Consider the following 20791-nt stretch of genomic DNA (forward strand, 5'->3'; position numbering starts at 1 on the left):
CCCCCTCTTGGGTCCCCACTCACCAGATCCACACACCCCCTAGGGGGTTGTAGGCATATAGGTTCTACTCCACTTTGCACTTTGCTATTGAGGATTCCACCACTCGGCTATGTCTTCCGCGTTCTTTCGCAGGATCTTATTATTATTCGTTGAACAGGAAAAACAATCTTGTGCCCGGTAGTAGTTCCTCAAAAGGGAAAAAACCAACTCTCATGGTGTAGTATGTCGGGTACCCAGAAAAACTTTTTTTTGGGTAACAGGCTATTACCACATTGTGTTAAACTCTTTATAGGGCTATGTTGAAAAAAGGAGGGTCTGTAGACCACTAGTTAGAAGGTTATATGTTTTATTACAAAATTAGAAAAAAAATATATATAAAAATATAATCATAAAAAATTCAAAATTCAAAAACATGTCACAAATCCATCATATATAGCCTATTGTAAAAGAAGTTTTACTCCTTATTCAATGGGGGACTAGATTCCATATTGTCCAGGGGAACACTATCTTTGGATGTATTATATCCCCAGGGGAGCTGCTTAAACAAAGATGTTAAGGCTATTAAGGAATAAAAATCCAAAATAAAAATAGGAACAAACCTTAGTAGGTTGAAAAATGAATTATAAATTAAAAACCTTGGCGCCTAAGCGCTAATCAGACAAAATATATCACCAGCTCGTCGGATCAAAGCAAAACCCCTCGAGCGAGCGGCGTGCGTTCCGGCTGCGCTCAAACGGGTCACACGAGCCGGAAGTGACGTAGTGTGCGTAATGACGCTGTACGCCTTTCGTCAGAGACGTCTTCAGCAGCGATGAAGACGTCTCTGACGAAACGCGTACAGCGTCATTACGCACACTACGTCACTTCCAGCTTGTGTGACCCGTTGGAGCGCAGCCGGAATGCACGCCGCTCGCTCGAGGGGTTTTGCTTTGATCCGACGAGCTGGTGATATATTTTGTCTGATTTTGTCTGATTAGCGCTTAGGCACCAAGGTTTTTAATTTATAATTGATTTTTCAACCTACTAAGGTTTGTTCCTATTTTTATTTTTGTTTTTATTTTGGATTTTGGATTTTTATTCCTTAATAGCCTTAACATCTTTGTTTAAGCAGCTCCCCTGGGGATATAATACATCCAAAGATAGTGTTCCCCTGGACAATATGGAATCTAGTCACCCATTGAATAAGGAGTAAAACTTCTTTTACAATAGGCTATATATGATGGATTTGTGACACGTTTTTGAATTTTGAATTTTTTATGATTATATTTTTATATATATATTTTTTCTAATTTTGAAATAAAACATATAACCTTCTAACTAGTGGTCTACAGACCCTCCTTTTTTCAACATAGCCCTATAAAGAGTTTAACACAATGTGGTAATAGCCTGTTCCCCAAAAAAAGTTTTTCTGGGTACCCGACATACTACACCATGAGAGTTGGTTTTTTCCCTTTTGAGGAACTACTACTGGGCACAAGATTGTTTTTCCTGTTCAACGAATAAGATCCTGCGAAAGAACGCGGAAGACATAGCCGAGTGGTGGAATCCTCAATATCAAAGTGCAAAGTGGAGTAAAACCTATATGCCTACAACCCCCTAGGGGGTGCGTGGATCTGGTGAGTGGGGACCCAAGAGGGGGAATGAGCACGGAAGTCACCATAAGTATTCATGAACACGAAAGTCACCCTCTTTGATTCTCCTGAGCAGAATATTTGTATATCTGTGGACATTTGATAGAAGAACTACTGTGGACTATTTTGTTATTGAAAAATTGTTTTAGGTTTTTCACTTTTTCCGTTCAATTCTTTTCAATTCTTCTCAATCAATTTTTTTAATTTTGCTGTTTTGGTTTTATTATATATTTGTCTAGTTTTATTACACAACTTTTTGGGTCTTTTAGGTTGGTACACTTCCCATGTGAATGGGGAATTTTTTTCACAGGTTATCACAATTTGGGATATAATTTTGCACTATTTGCATACTGGTATATATAGAAAATTCACCTTGCGTTGTTCTTAGAAAAATAGGGGGAATAAGCTTTCCCCCTTGATATATAATTTTTGGGTTGAGGTTCACATAGAAACCACTCATTTGTGGATTGATAGGGGTTATGTTATGTACACATAGATATGGTCACTGGAATGTATAGAATAACTATATGATGTCTTTTTTGGAAATCAGCTAGTTCACACTTGTGAGGGGAAATTTGCACAACTGAGTGGAATCAAACATATTTAGCGTATTTACAGATTTTGTTTAAATGTATTATTGTTCCCTCTTATATCCAATTTTTGACTCAAAGTCCCCGATAGAATATATCACCCAATAATAGAGGCTACTACCTATGTGGATGGATATATATCAGTGAAGCCATCAATCTATGCATATAGGAGTAGGGAAAGGGATAGATCACTAATATAGATATATTTTAAGCCTGGGAAACAGTGAGGTTCACTAACGGTAATTTTAATAATCTTAATAGTTTGAACATATATATTGGAGGTAGCGCCAATAGCCCATATTAATCATTTAGTGGCAATTAATTAACCCCTTTGTGCTGCATTAGTGGCAGTGTTTATAAACCCCTTAATGCTGTAGCATAAAAGGGGTTAATTAACATTGTTGGTGCCACTATCATTATTGCAGCACAAAGGGGTTAATTGCCACTGGTCACAAATCCATGAATGAGTACATTAACCCCCTCCATGTGCCATATTACAATTACCATTGTAAATTATTTCACCCCCACCCCCAAAGCATTAACCACTTCACATGTAAGACAAGGTGTTACCTCATTAACATAGCAATGCCTGCTGTAGCTCATTAACATAGCAATGCCTGCCGTATCTCATTAACATAACAATGCCCACGTAGCTCATTAACATAACAATGCCCACGTAGCTCATTAACATAACAATGCCGTAGCTAAGTAAGTGATCACTCACTAGCAGTGCACTGAGCTGGCTACAAGTCCATCTTGTCTTCAATCCTGCGCGCCTCTGAATTGTGACGTCACACCAGCCAGGACTAGGAAGCTCCGATCGGGTAGAGATCACTACGCCTGACAGGGAAGTGAAGTGACGCTCGTGCCGCTCTGCCAGCCTGTAGCAGCAGCCCGTGTCACATCAATTACAGACCCCCATAGTGACCCACTGGCCCCCTCTAAAGGAACTGATGGGAGCCAGGGGAAGCAGCAATAAAGTCCCAGCTGCGATTAGATGCCTCATGCAAATCTGGCGAGGTTGCGGAGGGAGAAAGCCTTGGAGTAAGTTCTATTGTCTGGGAGGGGGCTATTGCCCCCCCCTGGATCCGCCCCTGCGTCCACCTAAACTGACAGGCTGGGTAAAGAGAGCATTAATCATAGAAGCAGCCAAGTGGCCCATGGTAACTCTGGAGGAGCTGCAGAGATCCACAGCTCAGGTGGGAGAATCTGTCCACAGGAAAACTATTAAGCCCCGTACACACGATAAGAAAATCAGAAGTAAAATTTTGTCCGACAAACGATCTGCTGATTTTCGGATCGTTAGTATGGTGCTTTCGACAGCGTTTTTTTTTTTTCTACGACAAAAGCTGGATTTGCAGACTAAAAAATGTTAATCGTACGTGAACAAAACATCCAACTTTTGTATAGTTAGTATGGTTTTCGTAAAATCGTAAGAGCAAGACTATGCATGCTCAGAAATGAAAGAATACATACCAAACAATTCAACACATTACGTCACTTCTGAAGTTCAAATCTGTCGTACGCCGAGTAACCTCTTCACTTTTCACATGAGACTAGCATGCAACAAAAAACGAAAATCTGATCTTGTATATACGAGGCTTTAGTCGCGCTCTCCACAAATTTTCCCTTTATGGAAGAGTGGCAAAAAGAAAGTCATTGTTGAAAAAAAAGTCAAAAGAAGTCCTCTGGTCAGATGGGACCAAAAGTTTACCTTTTGGCCTAAAAGCAAAATGCTGTGTGGTGAAAAACCAACACTAATACCCCATACACACGATCGGACATTCCGACAACAAAATCCATGGATTTTTTCTGACGGATGTTGGCTCAAACTTGTCTTGCATACACACGATCACACAAAGTTGGTTCGGAAATTGCGAACGTCAAGAATGCAGTGACGTACAACACGTACGACGAACCGAGAAAAATTAAGTTCAATAGCCAGTGCGGCTCTTCTGCTTGATTCTGAGCATGCGTGGAACTTTATGCGTTGGAATTGTGTACACATGGTCGGAATTTCGTTTTCTGAAAAAATGAGATCCAGATCTCAAATTTTGTGTGACAGAATTTCCAATCGAAAATGTCCGACGGAGCCTACGCGGTCGGAATTTCCGTCAAAAAGCTCCCATCGAACATTTTCCGTCTGAAAATCTGACCGCGTGTACAGGGCATTACACTTGAAAATTGCTGTTCACAGATGCTCTCCATTCAATCTGACAAACTTTGAGCTATTTTGCAAAGAAGAAGACAAAAATGTCACACTCTAGATGTGCAAAGCTGGTAGAAACATCCCTCAAAAAGACTGTAATTGCAGGGGAAGGTGGTTCTACAAAGTATTGACTCACTTTTCACATAATGAATTGGAAAAGATTTGGAAAACCATTTATTATTTTCATTCCACTTCACAATTATGGGCCAATTTGTGTTGGTCTATCACATAACATCCCAATAAAATACATTTCCATTTTTGGTTGTAACATAACAAAATGTGGAAAATTTCAAGGGGTGTGAATACTTTTTCAAGGCACTGTGTACCTAAACCCAAAAACAAAAATGTAATATATTGCAGCTTACCAGAATGCAGGTGGCTGCATTCGTTTCCTTTTTTCAGGCGATTATTACAGGTTTAGGAAGTGCTTTATATGCTATTCATATCAGTCCCTGTTCTCAAGGAGTGTACAATCTGTGGTAACTACCTCACATAAATAAATTCTAGGGCAATTTTAGACAGGAGCCAGTTAACCTACTAGAACCTCTTCGGTGTGTGGGAGGAAAAACATACAATCACAAGGAGAACATGCAAAAATCCATGCAGGCAGTGTATTGGTTGAGTTTTAAACCAAGGACCCTGGTGCTAAAGGGATGAGGTGACAACCCTATTTGACAGTAATCTTCTGTAACTACAAAACAACTCCCACCATGTATGGTGATGAGGAGAGGTATTTGTGGTTCAGATTGCAAGAACTGAAATACATCACAGGTGATATCATTTGGTGCTCAGTGATTGCAGTATTCTAGTCTGCATCTCCAGTATGGGCGGGACTGCGAGCTGAGCCGAGCCGAGTACACAGTAGAGTCGGCTCGGTCTTTTTTGGCAGCACTCGCTCCAGAAACAGCAGGGAGGCGGGACTACGAGCAGAGCCGAGCAGACGGCTCGGTCTTTTTCGGCGGCGCTCAGTATTTTAGCCTCACAGACAGTGGGGATCGGCGTATAACACGCACCCACTTTCTCCCAATTTTAAGGGGGAAAAAGTGCGCGTTCTATGCCGATAAATACGGTATTACCTTGGGGGAGATGCAGACTAGAATACTGCAATCACTGAGCACCAAATCATATCACCTGTGATGTATTTCAGTTATCTTGCAAACCTGGCCTGTTAATGGGTCCTGAGTACAGTAGTTGAGAACCACTGCTATAATTGGTTACGTTTTTGGATAAGCTTTAAATCTTTGTATTCCACCTGCACCATTCATTATGAGCATGAGCAAGATGATGAGAACCATCCAAAAATGTATAAAAAAATCAATAATGAAATAATAATTTTCTAAATAAGCTGATTTATTGTACCACAATCATATTGGCATTAGCTTTTGCTGTTTTATTTGTTTTGAAAGGCCTAAATCCAAGTTTTTCTATGAGATATGATAATACTCTACAGAACGATACCATAAAAAGTTTAAACATTTCGCAGCCCACTTCAGTGTAGATTCACAACCCTTTCCAACAGGAGCTGCGGAGTACATATTTTATCTCGTGTTTTTGTGACATGTGGTTAGGGAAACAATTTCTCCATTCCATTAGGTCATTTATCAACAATGCACCAACAATCAAGTGAAGTGACAAACAAGAGCCAGATAACCCCCTCCTCCTAGAACTGTGGGCTAAATGTCTGCACCCATCTCCTCCACACCCTAAGGACTAAATTAGGATCTAATGAAAAGTACTTGGCCCTGTTGACCTTGAAGACCTCATATAAAAGCCAGAAGTCATCTAGCAGTCATTACCACATCATTTGCTTGACAGGGTATGCACACAATGATCTTTTCAATTCATAGACATGATGATTTACAGGAAGACACGCGGGTGGATGTGTGCATATTTAAAATGAATGTATCAGGACTGAGAGGATATTGGTTACAGTTAATTGCTTACCATATAACAATTCCACTTGAATATTTTCTATATTTTCTTAACAGTTTTACTTGTTTTACAGTAGTTGATTCTAAGTATCACTTACATCTGCCAAAATGATGGACATGTCGGAATTCGGGGAGGCAGCTCCCTTCCTGAGGAAGAGTGAAAGAGAAAGAATGATACTGCAGACAGTGGCATTTGATGGCAAGTGACTGTTTAATTATATTATTCAATGTTTTGCTTTGAATCACTTACGTTTCCTTTACTACATGTTATAATTGTAATACATTGATTTGATGAACAGTTGTTTTTGGAGTTGTTATTTATTATTTATTACACATATTTTGTATAGTGCTGACTAATTACGCAGGAGCCAATTATATCACATTTGGAGTGTACCAAAGTACCAAGGGAAATCCCACGGTAGCACAGGGAAAACATGTAAACTCAATGCAGGTGGTTGGGATTTAAACCGAGTACCCTAGTGCTGCAAGGCATAAATGCTAACTGCTAACCCATTGTACTGAAAAATTATGACAGATGCTATTATTCAGATTTTTAGCAATAGTATTGTAGGCAGTAATCTTTTCTGTGGATGTAATGCATTTCGGTTTATGTTTTCAACTACCTCAATACCGGGCCAATTCTGACACTTCTCATGTACATGTAAAAATGTACTTTTTTTTTTCTAATAGAAAACCCCCAAACATTATATATATATATATATATATATATATATACACACACACACACACACACACACACACACACACACACACACACATATATATATATTTTTTTTTTATTATTATTAATTTATTTGTATAAAGAGTCATAGAAAACACATACATAAGAGATACACATCTGAGTAAATCATCAATATAATCTCCAACATATGAACGGCTAACAAAAAGCACTAAGACAATGATTCCAGGGGAAGTATTCAATAGGACAATCCAATATCACGACTGAAGTATACATAGTACTGCTCACCCATATTGCAGGGTAGCAAACATCAAATCATTGGCATTGAAACAGGAAAAAGCACACATGGCAGGGTCATGTGTACCGGCAGGTGGAAGACCTTGAGTGACCAAGAGGGTTCCACTTATCTAGCAATCTGAAATTAGGAGGAACAGAGGGGAAAGAGAAAGAAAGCAGAGCAAGGGAGGGCAAACAGGACCAGGGAAGAGACACAAAAGAAAAAGAAACAAGGAGGAGGGGAGGAAAGGTGGAAAGGTCACCCGCTCAACCCTCTCCCTGGGTAGAGCGAGGCATACAGAAGTTCACTGGGCGGTGGAGAGCTAGTTTAGGTATGCATTACATATTTTTTTTAGCAGAGACCCTAGAGAATAAAATGGCAGTCGTTGCAATATTTTATGTGACATTATTTGCACAGCAGTCTTTCAAGCGCAGATTTTTTAGAAAAAATACGTTTTAATGAATTAAAAACAAAACAGTAAAGTTAGCCCAATTTTTTTGTATAATGTGAAAGATGACGTTGTGTTGAACAAAGGTATATTTTTCAAATATTTACATATTTATCCATTTCCCCAATCCAATCCCCCAAAGTAGGAGGATTGGGTGAAACCCAACCAAAGGCTATCAACTTACCACTACCTGATCAAGATCCATGCTGTTAGGATTCAGATAACCCAAGAGGCATAAAACACTTTTACAAATAGGAGAAGGGGATATCCCCACCCCCCCCCCCCCCCCCCCCAAAAAAAAGCTTGTTTTGACAGTACTCAATTATGTTTTTGCAAGTGCAATATTCTTACAACTACCATAATTGTGATTACCCGCCTAAAATTTTCCACTAACATTTGCAGAGAGATACGCACTGTTGCTGATCCATTATGCATTTTTATCAGCATATGATTGTTTTAATTCCTAATTTGTATTGCAAGAAAAATGGCCTGGACAAATCAAACTGGATAATACAGGGTTTTTAGTAAGCCACTAGCAATGGGGAATTTTGTAATTTCATTAGGCAAATGCAAACAGAAAATGTGTGCCAAAAAAAGACAAGGGCTGGTATAGGTGAAAGAAAAAGTGGAGCTGATCCTGACAACAGTAACATTCTTTGTTTTCACCCCAAGGGCCAAACCTGATTGCTGCAGCAGCAGCTCCATGTTAACTCCAATTTTCCATTTTATCGTTTTCACTGCTCGACTTCAGTATTTGGCCAGATCCAGAAAAGTTTTATATCTTTATGAACATCATCATGCAGTGTTACCATTGTTTCATTTGGGACTATAGATTATATAACATTTGGTAGGTTTTTACATAACACTTACAAGCCATGCGACACTTCACAAAGCACACATATCATTCACATTAGTCTCTTTCCTGCATTCTTGTCTAAAGTCCCTACCAAAGCCATGGAGAGTCAGAAGATGTGAGTACTGAGCTAATGTCATTCTAGAGCAAAGCTCCAGAATAAAGTTTTTATTTTATTGAACAGGAAAGAAGAAATGTTGGATATCTGACGAAAAGGAAGCGTATTTAGAGGCTGAAATTAAAGAGACTGGTGCAGGAAAAGTCACTGTTGAGCTTGCCGATGGAAAGGTAAAGTTAAACCTATCACAGAACAAGGTATAATCTATGCAGTGCTAACAGTTTATTGAATATTGTCGAAATAGCATACATATGTGTTTTATGTTTTCATAACTGATTGGCAGTTCAAAGGGCCACTCTTGTAAGAAAGAATGTATTCTGAAAACAGTATGTGTTTAATATGATAGTTTTCAGTATATTAAAGCTAAACTCTGAGATAAGCATGTAGGTAGGTGCAGTCCACTTTCTTCATTGCAGGTGGAGCTCAACCGCAGCGGGTTTACAGAGGGAAAGGAAGTCACACAAACGCTAAACACAAGAGATATTCTGACTTAAATCTTGGTGTTCTTTGTGTATTTCTTCCAGATCTGTGAAATATTTGAATGTAAAACTTTGTCTCTGTGCAAGGGGCTTCCTGTCACTGCTGCACTCTCTCTTTGTGCAGGTTGACCTCCTGCTGTAAATTTCTGCATGTAGCATGTTGTTGGTGGGTCTCATCACAGTTTTTTTTCCTCTGTGCAGCCTATGTGAGGCACAGTGATGTAGTTTACTTTACTGCCTTTTTATTTGCAAATTCTTGAAGGATTCCAAGTAAATGATCGCTTGACCCATTCTGGCCATAAGTAACTTTATATCAATAATCACGTCAAGAGAGCAGCACACCATGTTGTGAAATATGAGAGAAAGCATAATGCACTGAGGGGGTATATGAGTGTATTTTCTAATTGATGTACTCCTCCATTTTTACATAGACTGTTGTGGTAAAGGAGGGAGATGTGCAGCAGATGAATCCCCCGAAGTTTGACATGATTGAAGATATGGCTATGTTAACTCACCTCAATGAGGCATCAGTGCTATCTAATCTCCGCAAACGCTATGCTAGCTGGATGATCTATGTAAGTAACTAAAATTTATACCCTCTACTTAGCTACTCAGCTTTTTTTTTTGTTACTTTTTTGCCTGTTTTTTTTTTTTTTTGTGAGGTGTTTGCAGCATTGCAACTGCATTCTTCTATTTTACAATTACTATTATTGGGATCTAGTTCATGCAATACTAAGTGTTTCTTACAATACAGACTTATTCAGGCCTTTTCTGTGTGACTGTGAACCCGTACAAAGCACTTCCAGTCTACAAGACAGAGGTGGTCACTGCTTACAAGGGCAAGAGACGTTCTGAAGCCCCTCCTCATATCTTCTCCGTTGCTGACAATGCTTACAATGACATGTTGCGCAGTAAGTATAAATTCATGTCCTTGTACAAACCTCTTAGCAGTTACCATTTTTTTTCTATTGTGCTACACATTGATCTAATGTGTGTTGTAAAATGTAATCACTTTATATATATTCTGACATAGATTTTAATAGATCTCATCCAGGATAAACACTAGACATAGGCACACTGAAATATTTTGGTTTTGTCCAAAAAATACATTTATTTCGTTACTCCCGAAGTTTGTTTTTATTTCATTAATTTTGTTAAAAAATGTATTCATCCAAAAATCTAAATTAAATAAGGCTGAATCGTCAATTGAAGGCTTATGGTGTCTGTCTGATGTTCTAAGAAGATTCGACAAAGCAGCTAAACTATACAACGCTGTAATCGAACATTTCCGGTCGAATGCTCCGCCCACAAGCTATAGTAGAATTCTAATGTTGTTGTTTGATTATTAATTATAAATATTAATTATTATTACTAGTCAAACAACTCTAGAATTCTTCTATAGCCTATGGGAGGAGCATTTGACCATAAATGTCCGCTCGTGGCGGTCGTATGTTTTTAGCTGCTTCATCAAATCTTATCTCTATAATGTCGAATCTTTTCTTTCTATGTTGAATAATCTTGGACTAATAGAATTAGGTTAGGCACATTAAACCACAGGGTCGATAGACACAGATCGCTATTGTCACCGTCATGTCGAATCTTCTATTTATGTATGTCGAACTGTTGTAGCAACGATACAAATATAAAGCATTTTTGTATTTCCAATCTTTCGGATTCATTTTTGTTTGTTAAAACGAACACGAAAATCCCAGAAATTTGGATGAAAATGCATTCGGATGAAAACGAATGCACGTGTCTGATAAACACATTTGTATAATTTGAGTATCTTATGTTTATTATATGAGTATAGTAAGTATAGTTATCATACAGTACAATATGTCCTTATTTCTCACTAGCCAATCTGATTCCGGCTTATTTTTTCTGCAGAATATTACAGGTTAGAAAAAAATTGCTAACATATAACCCTTTGCTATGGGCAACACATACACATCCATTATTACATGTTTTATCTATGAGGGTTTCTGAGCTACTTTATTTACCCCGAGGTGTGTACCTCATGGCTTTTGCAATTATTTTCTTATCAATGTATCAAAATATCTACATTTATTCTTTTTTTTTGCTTGTTAGATCGTGAAAATCAGTCAATGTTGATCACGTAAGTAAGCTTACATTTTTTCAAGAACAAAAAGGAACAGAAACAAGATGTGACACAAATCAGAATACATACTGAGGAGTCAGACAAACATGGCTCCAGTAAACACAGGCTTACATAGTTATATAGTAAAGAAAAGCCATCTAGACCATTTTGAAAGAAATACAAATGCCAAGGAAACAAAAGAACAACCAAACAAAACACAAATTAGCTGGTAAAGATACATTTTGCATTATCTTTTCAGGCAATACTTCAAACTAAAAAGACTAACATAGCTACTGAAAGAGTTCCATATGAAAATCCCATTTACTAAAATTACACCTCTACATTTCCCAACACAGCTGATGTCCAACCGGCCCAAAACTAAAAATGAATTTTAATTATTTAATAATACACCTGACACATATTTGTGATAACGTGTTATCTCACCTTGTTCAATACTTGCTTTGCTTTTATTACTCTACTCAAACATGTTAAAGTAATCCTAGTGTAGAAAAATAGACTGATAAAACACAGCAGGATAAATAGATATTTTCTGTAGTAATGTGTATTTTAAATGGTAAGGACAATTTCTATCAATTAATTCTTTCAAATGGTTGTTTATAGTGGAGAATCTGGTGCTGGCAAGACTGTGAACACGAAACGTGTTATTCAGTACTTTGCCACAGTTGCAGCAATCGGTGACCCTTCTAGTAAAAAGAATGTAAGTACTATTATTCGTTGGAGTACTCTATTTTTACTGGCCTCCTCCTGGACAACCCAGTTGCTTGTACATGTCTGATTTGGGTATGTTTGAGTCATAGACATGGAACCAGCATGATAAACAGCGTTAGAAAATGTCAGAATTCCATATTTCTTTACCTGTTCTGGGTCATTTACTTATCAACTTCAACAAAACATCAGCATGATAGCCAGGGAACTACCATTATCAAAAAGAAAGTTCAGCAATGGCAGACTCCATAATTCTCTCAGGTAGATTCTCCAGCATCACCAGTTCCCAGTTGCTATACTAATCATCCATTCTGATCCCATGTGTCTGTTTTACTTCATAATAGTATGTAGGGTTATCATTAGGGATAAACGTATCTACCTGGGTTTAGCCCTTGTACACACGGTCGGAGATTCTGACGGAATGTGTCCGTTCGGACCGTTTTGTCGGATATTCCAACTGTGTGTGGTCTACATCAGACGGACCAAGTTTTCAAACTTGGCAAAATGCTCCGATCGGACATACTCCGATCATGTGTAGAGAATTCTGATCGGACAAAGTGCCACGCATGCTCAGATCAAATTCCTACACCAAAGCTATTGGCTACTAGCGTGAACGTAGTCCTGTCGTAACGAAATAACGTAATCCCGTCGGATTTTCCGACAACTTTGTCCGACCGTGTGTATGCAACAGTTAGTGTGTACAAGGGCTTCGAGAATGGTCAGCTCTCCCTAACAGCCTCATCACATACTGACAAAATGCCTTCTGTGAGCCTACTCTATTATACGAGTTATTCCTCCCTTCAAATAATGGCTTCTTTGACTCATCTGACCAGGTGTCAAAGGCTTTTCAGAGCAACATAGGTTATTCCTATACGCTATTCCTGAAAAGTTTTCTGCCATAAGTTGGTGGTTTGTGGGGATCTGCTGTGACCCCATGGTAGCAGAAACTGAATATTGTCCCTAATTGCCATGTAAATGGATGACCTCACTAGCAACATACCAGAGTGGTCCTAAACATACTCAAAAGTTCCAATGCAATGTGGATTGTTAGCTATTCTGCTACATCATGCAGCCAAACTCTTGAGCCTTATTGACACTTGAGCTGAGTGTCATTTTTCAGACTTTTTTTTGTGAGCATTTGTACAGGTGTTTCTGCTCAGGTTTCAGGTTGAGCAATTTTTTTTTTTAACCAATAAAAAACGAGTTACTAGGAAATAAAAAATGCATGGGGCTTCCATTAAAGTCTATTGGGACAAAAACGTAGCTTTGCCCTGAGGGAAGCCATTTTTTTCTTTTTTGAGCTTAGGTGTGAATGAAAATTCTAGTGTTCAGTGTTGAAGTGCTTCCAGTGAAGCTTCAAATCATTCAGGTGTGAATGGGGCATGCGTATGACTTATTTCATTGAAAAATTTCTTGTTTGGCTAATTTTAAACTTTATTGAAACGTACCTTGTTTCTGCAATTTTTTAAGTACTAAATGTAAATAGGTTCTAGCCCTGCTGTAAGAAATGTTAAAACAATTTAGAGAAGGTAAGCAGGGTATAGTGTTTTATGTTTTTTTTTGTCTGTTGGCCAGACATACATAGTGTTGTTGCATTTTTCGCAGTGGTTAAAACTGAAGTGTAATTGGATGTTTTTTTCTTAACAGCAACCAGCAACAAAGACTGGTGTAAGTATGCGTAGTCAATTATTTTAAGTATATTATCAATATGCAGTACACACGCTCAAATATAGGAGAACAAGATTGGGTTGATGGCAAATATCAGTGTTATTTTTATTAAGTGAGAGTATTAGGTTCTTGGTGGAGACATTTTCTTGTTTTTACCTGTTGACAACCACATAACATGTATTTGCAGGGGCGTGGAGGGTGAGCCCTAACACTTACATTTTGTACATATACATTCATGATGGCCGAGGTTTCTGTGCTGAGGGCGCACTCAGTGTGTACTCCCAGTAAAATGACTGAGCTGTCACAAGACCGTTCTAAGTCTATGCAAAAATAGAACGCTGGATAGCCGCACTCCAAAAAAGTTCACCTTTATTAAAAAATGAATATCAAAGCATCACAGGGCAATACAGTCATACCCCACTTTTGAGTACACAATGGGGTTTATTTACTAAAGCTGAAAAGTGCAAAATCAGGCTCACTTCTGCATAGAAACCAATGAGCTTCCATGTCTTATTGCAAAAGCTTAATTGAACAAGCTGGGGTTAGAAGCTCATTGGTTTCTATGCAGAAGTGAGCCTGATTTTGCACTTTTCAGCTTTAGTAAATAAACTCCATTGTGTACTTAAAAGTGGGGTATGCCTGTACAGACTAACTGCACAGCACCGACGCGTTTCACACCAGATATGATGCTTAGTCATAGCTAGCGTGCTAAAGATGCATACAGGTTTATATTCCAAACAAAATAATTAAACATATTAAACAAATTAGTAAATCATGTGTGTCATTAGATCCCAATGAGAAACATACCTGTGGCCACCTAAAGTTCAGGAATTAGCCATTGGGTAGAGAGAAGAGAAGAAATTCCCCCTCCTTTCACCCAGAAAAAATACCACATAAAGAAAGTGCTAGAAATGGTAAATATCTGATGTGAAAAGAAAGAAAAGGAGACCACAAGTGTGATGTGGAAGAAAAATGACACAAAATAAAACCTTAACATATGTATTAAAAAACTCAGCATAAACCAGCATGTGCACCTGGGCGAAAACAAAGTTATATTTCACCCATGCATCATTTCTGGTGTGTGCCGCTCAAAAACCATAACCAGTCTGCTAACGGATGATCACAATACTTTCAGAAACATATATACATATTAAGGCTGCCATAAATTATAACATACCTGTGACATATGCAAATGTATAAAAGACAAATATTTTCATATATGTAAAATAGTTTCAATCCAATATTGTCCTCTAAACATTAAACATTAAAGACACCCCTATGCGATTATACAAAGTATAATAGTTTGATGGAATGAAGTTGCATATGTAAAAATGCATATAAAGTCTAATATTGTCCTCTTGAATAAATATTAAACGTCAAAAACGCATATATAAAGTTGCATATAAAAAACGGATAAAAAAAATATGGAAAACGCATATATAAAAATAACCCCCTAATGGTATAACTATGGGAGAAACTCTAGATGATATAAAGAGAAAGTGCAAACATAGAATGTATATAATGTATCGACACATCATACTCAAAATGAGGGAAACATTTGAGTATATAAGAACCATCATATAAATGTCCACGTGGACATATGCCAGAAAATAGATAAACTGACTATAAAAAAAAAAAAATTTTTTTGGGAGAAAGCTATATCTATAAATCAAACGAGAAGACATGCATATATGTAATCATTCCGTATAGCCAGAACACAAAATTAAAATTAATAGAAATAAATAGCAAAAAGCTTATTTTCTGCTTAACGGTAATGGCAACAGCATGATTTCATATATGCATGTCTTCTGGTTTGATTTATAGATATAACTTTCTCAAAAAAATATGTTTTTTTTATAGTCAGTTTATCTATTTTCTGACATTTATATGATGGTTCTTATATACTCAAGTGTTTCCCTCATTTTGAGTATAATGTGTCGATACGTTATATACATTCTATGTTTGCACTTTCTCTTTATATCATCTAGAGTTTCTCCCATAGTTATACCGTTAGGGGGTTATTTTTATATATGCATTTTCCTTTTTTTTTATATGTGACTTTATATATGCTTTTTTTTAACATATGCAACTTTATTTCAACAGCCATCATACTCTGTATAATCGCATAGGGGTGTCTTTAATGTTTATTAAAGAGGACAATATTGGATTGAAAATATTTTACATATATAAAAATATTTGCCTTTTATACATATGTCACAGGAATGTTATATTTTATGGCAGCTTTAATATATATATATATATATATATATATATATATATATATATATATATATATATATATATGTGTGTGTGTGTTTCTGAAAGTATTGTGATCATCCGTTAGCAGACTGGATATGGTTTTTGAGTGGCACACACCCGCATTGATGCACAGGTGATATATAACTTTGTTTTCGCCCAGGTGCACATGCTGGTTTATGCCGAGTTTTTTAATATATATTTTTTTTATTTTGTGTCATTTTTCTTCTACATCGCACTTGTGGTCTCCTTTTTTTTCTCTTCACATTAGATATTTACCGTTGCTATAATTTTCTTTATGTGGTATTTTTTCTGGGTGAAGGGAGGGGGATTTTCTTCTCTCCACACCACCCATTGGTTAATTCCTGAACTATCCAGTGTTTTATTTTTCCATTATCTCTGTTGCAAACAGAGCCAGCACCCTGCCTGATTGCAGAGACAGCTGTTCTTAGGAGAGTGATCACTTTGGAGGGGTGCACCCTCATGTTTCACTAGTCTGGACTAGTTCTAAGTCTATGTTTGTGATTGGGAGCTGGTGGGATGGGCTTCCGATCATGTGACCACTGTGACAGCCAATCGCAGTGATCATGTGATTGGGAAGTCCGTATCACCTCCCAGCATTAGGACCCAGTTAAAGGGCCACTGGGAGGACGTGGGAAGAGGTTAATGATTGACTAGGGTGAATAATGTAATCATGGGCCAGCAAGAATTCTCTTTCTGTTTTTTCTTTTTTCTTTTATATACACTTTTCGCGTGAACAATGCTTTACCCTATTCACTCACTGTGCTAAAAAAAAAAACATCCCTGACTCCTTTAGTCAGCCTTTGGTATTGTGTAGGAATTCTGAAAATAGATATTTATTTAAATATGCATATATATTTTTTAGGGAACCCTGGAAGATCAAATCATCCAGGCAAACCCAGCCCTGGAAGCTTTTGGAAATGCAAAAACCCTGAGAAATGATAATTCATCTCGTTTTGTAAGTTTGCTGTTCTTCTGCCGGTTAGACTACAGTTTATTTTTTACCCCCTGACTGTAATTTATGTATACAGGATGTTTACATACGTAACCACTTTCAGTAAATCATCAGTTCTGTATTCCTGGCAATACAGCAATTCATTTAGCGTAATCACAATTAACATTCTTGCCAGAATAGATTTAGGTGGTTTGTTATTTTTTATTATGTTTTATGTTATAATATTACCACTGCTCCAACCTCTTATGCACTCTTCAGTCCTGAACAATATATTTTTTTTATCTAGTAATGCTTTGTATAGATGATTTGCTTCACTGCTGAATAACATAAGTCAAAAACACAACCAAGCAACTAAATGTGCAGTTAGATAAATATAGCAGAAAATATTGTGTTAGATTGTTTTTTTAAGAAATATAATTGTAGTTTATAGAAAAGTTAATGCATGCATTGTGATAGCAGCTGCTTTTTTGGCTTCATTGCATCCTGATTGACTGCTTTTTAATCAGCTCTATATTTACTGTGTACAAATTAGCAATAATGGGCGCCTGCTCTTTATCCAAATAATATATTGTTTAAAACAATAATAATTACTGAAAGCTGCCCCTTTAGATGCAATACCACTTTCAAATATTCCAAAGTAAGGTCCAGCGCTCTCATAATGTGTGCAAACAATCAAATCCCATAATACAGTAATCAATATAACTGCAATAATATAAAATTATGAGAACATAGTCCAGATAATACTGTATTTAAAGTCCCAGTCCACAGTGTGCAAAGAAAAGAAAAACACCAGTGCTCCTATTATCATTAGCCTTCCACTCCTCATTGCCCAGTGTTTCACCACAAGTGACAATTCAACGCACTCACCACAAGCCATTGACCCCTTAAAAAGAAGCACTTAATCGCAGGGTTAAAAGCCACATTCCAGCTGGTGGATAGTATGATGGTACTCCTTTTTTTTTTTTCTCCCCCCCCCCCCCCCAGTAGTTATACTAGTTCCTCTCAAAAAGGACAGAAAATCATTTTATGGTGCAGTATTTATTAAAAAATGGCACAAACACATAATGCTTAAAATGTATACACTCACATTTGTTGGTGCCCAGTCTCTCTGCACCAATACAACCAGCCTGTATTCTGCTCCGCCCTTCTGCTTACAGGAACCGGTGTGCATTTTAATTGCCGGAAATTGCATCACCACTGAGGTACATACCACCAAACCGGATATGGCACACTCGCCACCATTTCTACATTTTTCGCTAAACAGCATCTTCAGGAAGCTCCGAGATATTTGAACGTATACTTGCTGTGACTGCAGCTATTATCACACATTGGCAATACTCCACTCTAAAAATAGATTAAGGCTTGGTTCCAATATGTGCAAATTGGATGCAGTTTTCACCGTATCCAATTCGTATGAGATGTGAGTGTGACCGGTTTTCAATGGAGCTGGTTTCAGATATGTTCAGGGTGGCCACAGTGAGATTTCCAAAAGGGTCCTGTGTGTTTTTTGGGTCTGGTTCAGTTGCAAATTCAGGTAAAAATGTGCACCTGAATCGCATCTGAACCAGTGGAGAGGAACGCACTGGACCCCAGGCCGGAAAAAAACATAGCCGCGTGTATGTGAACCTGGCCTAAGTGTGTTATATGTGTTCACTGTGCCACCCTATAGTACTATAATCTATCTGTTTACCCTTAACTTTTTTGTACCACACTGCAGTGAATTTAGTGGTTTTTGGCAAAAAGATTACCATACTTGCCCAAAACTTCAACTAAGGGTCCAAATATTTCTAGCATATATTAGATCAAGCACAATTTAACTTGTGCTATTTACTTTTGCCTCCCACAGGGTAAATTCATTAGAATCCACTTTGGTACCACTGGCAAATTGTCTTCTGCTGATATCGAAATTTGTAAGTTGATAAATTACAGAAAGATAATGTTACTTTTAAACACAGCTTTGTTAACCCTTTTGCCCATGCATTACAAAGTGACAGTGGGGTTGATTTACTAAAACTGGAGAGTGCAAAGTCTGGTGCAGCTGTGCATGGTAGCCAATCAGCTTTTAACGCTAGCATGTTCAATTAAGCTTTGACAATAAAACCTGGATGCTGATTGGTTTCTATGCAGAGTTGCACCAGATTTTGCACTCTCAAGTTTTAGTAAATCAACCCCAATGTTTCTACAAAGGTCCCCTCTTGCTCACCTTGCCTGTACTCCTCCAGATCCTTCTTCCATTACAACCAGTACTGAATTCAGTGGTGTCACTCCTTTAATCATATGTCTGGGCCCAATAATTGGCTGCTATGACATGGCAATAACAGGTTTTCTTTTATGCAAACATACGGGGCCTATTAGACTCCTAATGCCTCCACTGCCCCAGCCCTACTGATTGTGTCCCCAGTCTAAAGGTTAACCAACTGGTACTACCAATACACTAAAATTTTGTACATGAAATGGCTAAACTCAATGTTTCAGGGTTAATTCTTAGCAGAATCCTATTGCAGCAGTCCTGGGCTCACAGAGAAGTCAGGTGAATCAAGGGAGCAGGAGAGGAAGACACCACTTACCAGTCAAAATTGATTAACTGGCTTTACAGCCAGATCACTTCTATTGAACAGAGTTAAGCTACTTTCACACTGGGGCAGCCGGTGCGTTAGCGCTTAAGTGCCGCTCGTTTTAGCTGTGCTTTAGTGCTGTTTAAGCAGTGCTTTTCAGCCGCTAGCAGGGCGCTTTTAACCCCCACCAGCAGCCGAAGGAGTTAAAAGCACCCATGTTGCGGTGCTTCCGAAGCGCTGTATACAGCATTTGCAATCCGCCCCAAAGATGCTGCTTGCAGAACTTTTTCTAACGTCCCACAAGCGCACCACCCCAGTGTGAAAGCACTCAGGCTTTCACACTCAATGGCATGGGAGGCAGTTTTCAGGTGCTTTACAGGCGCTATTTCTAGCGCTAGAATGCCTAAAAACTGCCTCAGTGTGAAAGGGATCATAAAGGTAGTGGATATAATTTTTCTACATGCCAGGATTATCAGGCAAGGTGCCAGGATGTTTATGTTCCAAATTTATTGGCACATGTAGTATAGCAATGGACTTTTTGCACTCTTGTGCACTTACATAATTAGCTGTTTCCGCTAGATATCCAGCATCTTTTTCAAAGCTACAACCCAGTTTATGCCAAGAAATTAGAAAACACTTATATGTACTGGTAATTCTAACGCTACCAATGTGTGGCCTTCTTACAATCGTAGATCTGCTAGAAAAATCCAGAGTCATTTTTCAACAGCCTGGAGAACGAAGCTACCATATCTTTTACCAGATCACCAGTGGCAAAAAAAGTGAACTACAAGGTGAGATTAATTAACTAGCGACCGTTATATACCAACACAGTGCCTGATATATGTTTTTTTCTTAAAGGCATAATCACCTCCTTAAGGAAATTGATATATATATATATATATATATATATATATATATATATATATATATAATATATATAATCATGTAAATCTTAGTAGACTTACTTGGCTAGATCTGTGCAATAGTGGGGGAAAGGATGGCACATTGTAGTGGTTTCCAAGGGGGAGATCATTGCCAACAAAGATTTTCCATTGCTTAAAGATCAGTTTATATATTTAGAACATTTAGTTTACACATCAATTTAGACATTGTTTGGACATCAGTTTGTCAATTGCAGTAGATCAAAGCATTGTAAATATAGCATTAGGTTTAAATTGGTAATTTTTTTTATACCTTGAGAGCTACTACAGTACTAATACATGACCTAAATAGCTTATTAGTGGATGGTCCTAAACTGTTTGCTAAGCCCAGTGAT

General features: G+C 37.8%; 1 protein-coding gene across 1 annotated transcript in view; it reads left to right on the plus strand.

Moving 5' to 3' along the window:
* Nucleotides 1–6435: 6435 nt before the first annotated feature.
* MYH15 (myosin heavy chain 15) overlaps nt 6436–20791 on the plus strand; it is a 69513-nt gene continuing 55157 nt past the window's right edge. Inside the window, exons 1-10 of the mRNA XM_077482443.1 lie at nt 6436–6560; nt 8824–8927; nt 9668–9811; nt 9991–10147; nt 11325–11352; nt 11956–12052; nt 13708–13728; nt 16871–16963; nt 18807–18870; nt 20208–20306. Coding sequence (XP_077338569.1) covers nt 6470–6560; nt 8824–8927; nt 9668–9811; nt 9991–10147; nt 11325–11352; nt 11956–12052; nt 13708–13728; nt 16871–16963; nt 18807–18870; nt 20208–20306 — 898 coding nt within the window. The 5' untranslated portion in view covers nt 6436–6469. The remainder of the gene's footprint in view (nt 6561–8823; nt 8928–9667; nt 9812–9990; nt 10148–11324; nt 11353–11955; nt 12053–13707; nt 13729–16870; nt 16964–18806; nt 18871–20207; nt 20307–20791) is intronic.

Source organism: Lithobates pipiens, unplaced genomic scaffold (assembly GCF_037356315.1).
Source record: "Lithobates pipiens isolate NorthernLeopardFrog02 unplaced genomic scaffold, aLitPip1_a1.2 Scaffold_16, whole genome shotgun sequence".
Classification (NCBI taxonomy): Eukaryota; Metazoa; Chordata; class Amphibia; order Anura; family Ranidae; genus Lithobates; species Lithobates pipiens.